This window comes from Trachurus japonicus, chromosome 5 (genome assembly GCF_045865225.1).
Source record: "Trachurus japonicus isolate A0001 chromosome 5, Traja_1.0".
Classification (NCBI taxonomy): domain Eukaryota; kingdom Metazoa; phylum Chordata; class Actinopteri; order Carangiformes; family Carangidae; genus Trachurus; species Trachurus japonicus.
The window spans coordinates 17,886,031-17,891,868 of record NC_140911.1 but is presented as its reverse complement, the minus strand read 5'-3'; the positions used below and the strand labels follow the sequence as shown (position 1 = coordinate 17,891,868).

Below are 5,838 nucleotides of genomic sequence, written 5' to 3'. Positions count from 1 at the left end.
TAAACAAACCTTGTTCACTGATACCAATATAAACAGCTGCATGATAATCAAGCTATTCAAACATAACATAAATGTGGAAACTAAAAGATATAAAACATTGTCTAATCAACCAAAAATTCCAGGACCCCCCTGCAGCACCTATGGGACCCCCTAGGGGTCATGGACCCCCTGTTGAAGACCTCTGGTCTAAAGGTTAATTAATTGGTACCTTTTTAATACCCAGCTCAAAACAAGCTGTACAGTGACTCAGAGGCCTGGTCAAATGACGTGGTAGAATATATTTCACACATACCACATTTTTGTGTGCTGGGAAAAAATATTATTATTTTTTAAAACAATTAAAATAGCATTAAATAAGAAAATAACATGTGAAATTAAACAGCCCAATGAGTCCTTTTGTTGTTTATGACGCGTGACATGAAGTGTCCCCTGCCTCTCACTTGTTGGGAGTCCCTCAGGTAAAATGGCCTGCAAACACATGAATTCGTCGCGGCCCTTGTGGCGAATAGAAGAGGGGCTGCTGCTCATTGTAGCCGCCACACAACACGGCGGATTCCAGCAAACTTCTTGTATGCCTCTTTAGAGAGAAAGCCTCTCTTTTCATTTGTCCTTGTATACCTCTGACCAAGCTAAGTCTTTTCTTTTTTTTCCTCCTCTCTCCCTCTTTAATCCGTCCCTCTATTTCAGGAAGAGAAAAAAAAACACAAAACCAGGTTCACGCAGTGCTTTAGTGGCTAAAAGTGAAAGAGCTTGTGTTTTTTCTTTCCTCCTTCCCTCCCCTGCGCTGAGTTGAGCCTTGAATCGCTTTGGAAAATTGCTTCTTTTGAATAGAGGGAAGGAGGAACAACGTTTAATAGGATCCAAAGGGAGTCTCTGCTCTTAAACAGGTGGAAATTGGACGTCCTCGAATTTATACCAACAGTAAGTAAGTATATAAGCCGGCGTGGAAAAGGAGAGCTCCCATCTCCAAGGATTAACAGCTTTCTCCAGAAAAAAAAAAGAGTGAAAAAGAAAATAGTGTGTAATGCAGGAGACTCGGGTTTACAGGTCCTCAAACGCGTCTTTAATGATGAAAACACAATTATAAGCGTAATATTTTTAGCCAGAAATGGCTCGAGATGACATATGTAGCCTCTCTAACTGGTGCCACCCCCACTGTCATATGGTGCTTGATGCAGGTTGATGAGGGCGTCTCCCTGTCACTCACTGAGGAGTTTGGGTGCCCGCTGATGTCAGGAGACAAGTGATCCGCGCTGAGGAGGGGTGGCCGCTGCCAGCATGTGACAGAGAGCAGTCGGCTGGTTTCTCCACACCCATCTGACCATTAAAGAGGTAACCTCCAAAAAAAAAACCGCTCAACTTTCTGTTCTCGCGTCCTCCTCCAGGAGCTGCAGCATCTTTTTCCTCCTCCTCCTCTTCTTCTTCTTCTCCCTAACGAGCTCTGTAATGTCCTGTTAATTTTGTGTGCACTAGTTAATGAGCATTAATCCATCACCCCTGGATGCTATTGTTGCAGGGGGGGTTGGCCATTTGAATGCAAATACGTGACACTGTGACAGCAAGGTGCTTATTAAACTGATGTGTCCTCCTGTCTTTTCTGCTGGGAGCTCAGGAGAGTGAAAAGACGCGGGGCAGCTGGAAGAGCGGGTCGGACTGCGCCGGGTGTTGCTCACACCAAGTTTCTGCTCAGCTCGCAAAACTAAACAAAAAAAAACCCAAAACAGCAACAAACAAAAATGGCAAGTTCTGCCTCGCTGGAGACGGTGATGTCCTGCGGGAGGACCGGGCCGTCCGCGGCTCCCAAGTCCCTGGCCTTCTCCATAGACCGGATCATGTCCAAGAGCTCGGAGCCGAAGGGAAGCGCGGAGGAGCGGGCGGAGGGGAAGAAGCTGCTGGGACTCTGCTCCCCGATCCCGTGCATGATCCCGCTGCAGCCCTTCAGCTACGACCTGCAAGCCAAGGCGCTGATGAACTACTCTGAGCTGTGGAGGGCCAGTCTGAGAGGGACTTTTTGTGGCTCCGCAGCCGCTCCGTGCAAAGGGAACTGCGGCTTGTGCGGCAAAGCTGAGCCGAGCTTGAAGCAGCCGCTGCTGACGTCCGGCAGCAGGGTGGTGAAGCCGCAGGTCATCCACCAGGCCGTGGCCGTGCCCAGCGGCGGCTCGCTCTACTATCTCAACTACCTGGACTCTGCGTACCAGCAGTCGGAGCTGCTGGCCGGACACTGGGTCTCCAGTCCGCAGGCCCAGGCGTCCCTGTCGGCGCACCACAGACTGCTGCTGCTGGAGAACGCCAAGCTGGCCGGAGTCGGTGCCGACAAGCTGCCCACACCTCAGTACCCGCACAAGGAACACCTACCCGGGCAGCTGGACCAGATAGTGAAGGAGAACCACGGGCTGAGCGCCGAGAAGAACGGCGTCAAGACGCACAGCAAGCTGAGCGGCAGCGGCGCCGCGGACGGGAAACCCAAGAACTTCACGTGTGAAGTGTGTGGAAAGGTAAAGTTTGTGCTTCCACCTGAGCTGGATGGCCCAGCTGCAGAGGGCAGACACACCATTTATTATATTTTATCAGCATTGTTAGGTTAAACAAAATAAAGCCTATATATTAAATATAACCAACACACATATAACCAAATAATTCCTATCATCAGATCAAACTTGTTGAAAATTGTTACCACGCTTTTATATTTTTCCTTTTTTTAGAAGAGGGCTTAATTTTTAAAATTGAATGTATTATTTTAAGTAGGATAGGAATTTATAGAGAATAATAATAAACAGGTCCGCCACCAATGTTTTCATGATCAAATAGCCTATAAATAATAATAGATGTTTCCCATCATGGAATAAGAATAACGATGATCCAGATTTGTAAAGATGAGCTCATTCTCCTTACAGATTTTTTAAATCTATATTAACAGTGATAATAAAAGCCTCTGTGTGTGTTTGTGCATTCCGCAGGTTTTTAACGCGCATTACAACCTGACCAGACACATGCCGGTGCACACCGGGGCCCGGCCCTTCGTGTGTAAAGTGTGCGGTAAAGGCTTCCGACAGGCCAGCACTCTGTGCAGACACAAGATCATCCACACACAGGTGAGATTTACACCGTCTACGCCCGCATTTATTTATTTTTATTCGATTTAAACATATATAGCTTATTACCTCTTCATCGTTATTAATCTGAATATTATGGTCATTGTGCAGGAAAAGCCTCACAAGTGCAACCAGTGTGGAAAAGCGTTCAACAGAAGCTCGACGCTTAACACGCACGTCCGGATCCACGCCGGCTACAAACCGTTTGTGTGTGAATTCTGCGGGAAAGGTTTCCACCAGAAAGGTAAACACTGTCACCTGCATTCAAACACACAGCGTGATATTGTGAAAACGTGTCGGTGGCTCAGCCTCTGCTCGAAATGATACAAGGGGAAAAAATCAGAGTATTTCTTTTTTTTTTTTCGTCCTGTCTTTTATTTCGAGTTCAGCTCAGATCTGTTTTTAAAATTGAGCATTTTTCACAAATCAATTTTTTTTGTCTTGACATCCATTTTTTAATCTTCCTCTTGTCTTAAAATTACTAGCCTATACAAATTACAGACTTTATATAATAATATATTTAAATGTTAGGCCTATGGAATTTCTGCACTAATGTCACAACAATATGCTCCCTATAAATAACAATACTGTTATCCTGTATTTTCGTTGAATTTAATTCGGCATCAGGACCAGTGGCTGCTTATCCTCTTAGTTTAGATTAAACGTGTGAGAATCTGCAGGAAGGAAAACATGTTTGTTTCTTGTGAAGGAATCTCCAGAGCGTGGGCCTCGTCCTCAGCTGAGATAAATACGAGCACGGGGCAGAGCACGACCATATGCTGCTGCTCGATCTGTGAGAGTAATGAAGAGGGAAATAATTGCAGGCCCCACCGATGAGCGTGAAGCGATCAGTGGAAATAGGACATGTCACTTTACACTGGACTAATTCTCCCCTTCAAGACGGCGGCATTTGCTCTGGGTCAGCTGCCAGACCCCGGCCAAGTTGGGAATCGGTGGGGCTTTATCGTTGAGTTGTCGCCGCGCTTGATTTTGACAAAGTTTGACAACTTCTTGACTTTGGCACAAAAAAACCCCTGTGATTAATGAAGGCGAGGCAGAGCGGAGGGACAGAGGGAGCTCTAACTTCACACTGAACTGTTGACCTTGATGAGGGGGTGGGGGGCAAAAAAAAGAAGGCTTCTTTCACTTTCTCTTTAGATTCTCACTCATGCTTTTAATTGTCCTTTTAAAAAAAAGTAATTTAGCTTTTGTTTTGTTTTTTAAATGTAGTTTCATTTGTTTTCCACTTTTGGGGGAAGCATTGTTTCTTTTTATTTGCTTATTTTAATTCAGAAAACAGGATATAATATGATGAAATGATCCAGATGTTTTACATTTAATTTCATCGTATATCTAATAATCCCTCTGATGGCTGCATTTTAAGTTGTTCATACTATTTTGCACAGGAAAATGCAAATGTTGCAGTGTCTAGTTTTCATTCAAAGTCACTCACAATCGTGCAAAAAAAGTTGATCTGACATTTAGTTTTGATGGGTTGTTGTAAAAACACAAACCAACTGCTTGTCATTTCTCAAATTGAAAGAAGCGAATCCTTCTCAGTTTTGTTCTCCTGCTCAGACTAAGAGTGAAAAGCAGGACTTGAGGTTGAGGGGATAAAACGATTATAAAATGATGCATCAATGATGGAAATAAGAGTTAAGACATGCAATTAATCATCCGCGCCTTTTCATCGTGTCCCCAGGAAACTACAAGAACCACAAGCTGACCCACAGCGGAGAGAAGCAGTACAAGTGCTCCATCTGCAACAAGGCCTTCCACCAGGTCTACAACCTGACCTTCCACATGCACACGCACAACGACAAGAAGCCCTTCACCTGCAACACCTGCGGGAAAGGCTTCTGCCGCAACTTCGACCTGAAGAAACACATCAGGAAGCTGCACGACAGCGTCTTCTCAGCAGCCACAGAGGCCTCCAGACAGCTGCAGAGCTGAGCCGCACACCGCTGCTGCTTTGTGGGACAGTGAGGCCTCAGAGAGGACGGACCAGGGTCCCGCACTTGTGGCTGAGACGGACAGTTTTAGGTCCAGAGAGAAGGTGGGACAGTCCAATAAAATTGGACTGGAGCACTCTTGGAGAACTGTGGTAATCTGATGATTTTTTTGTTTTTTAGGGATTCTGCCTGAGTGCATCAGCAGTGACACTGTAAAGACCAGAGAAGAACATTCAACACCACACACTTAACACTGGTCCCACTCTGTAGGAACATTATTGTTTTTTTTTGTTTGTTTTCTGTCCAGGTAGAATTTCTTCCTGCTTCATTTCAAGCATTAAACAGGGATGACTCAAGCGTCTCCCTGCTGGGACTGTAAATAATAGGTTATGGAAATAAATAAAAAAAATGTTATTTAAAATGTGAATCGTCCGGGGACCATGTTGCCATGTTGTGTATTTCACAGAAAAATAAAAAAAATGTTATTGTGAATGAGTTAAGTTATAACTTATAATGAAACCTGAATGTTTGAGCCATGTTGTTTCCATTTTTAGAAGCATTTGAAAATAAAACTGAATAATGTGATGAAAGTTGTACTGATTTAACAGTAGTTTCAGACAAACACAAAACACTACAACATGGAAATAATAATAATAATAATAATAATACGCATTCATATCAGGGACAACAGCCACCTGCCTCTGACCGTATAGGTGATTGTTATTTCAATACATATATTTAGCTGAATGAATTAAACAGTATGAAGTGACACAGAATCATATTTCTGCACTGGC

The 5,838-nt window shown here is 44.3% G+C and overlaps 1 protein-coding gene across 2 annotated transcripts; it reads left to right on the top strand.

Annotated features, from left to right (window-relative positions):
- Positions 1-443: 443 nt before the first annotated feature.
- Positions 444-5,633, top strand: fezf2 (FEZ family zinc finger 2). 2 transcript variants are annotated; one of them, XM_085776583.1, is made up of 6 exons: positions 444-921; positions 1,179-1,332; positions 1,613-2,495; positions 2,958-3,092; positions 3,204-3,336; positions 4,795-5,633. In XM_085776583.1, the coding sequence occupies exons 3-6, from the start codon at positions 1,737-1,739 to the stop codon at positions 5,043-5,045; spliced, it is 1,278 nt and encodes a 425-aa protein (XP_085632709.1). In that variant the 5' UTR covers positions 444-921; positions 1,179-1,332; positions 1,613-1,736; the 3' UTR covers positions 5,046-5,633. The 2 variants fall into 2 exon arrangements, with proteins under 2 accessions (XP_085632709.1, XP_085632707.1); XM_085776581.1 differs by having other exon boundaries at positions 444-1,332.
- Positions 5,634-5,838: the final 205 nt, after the last annotated feature.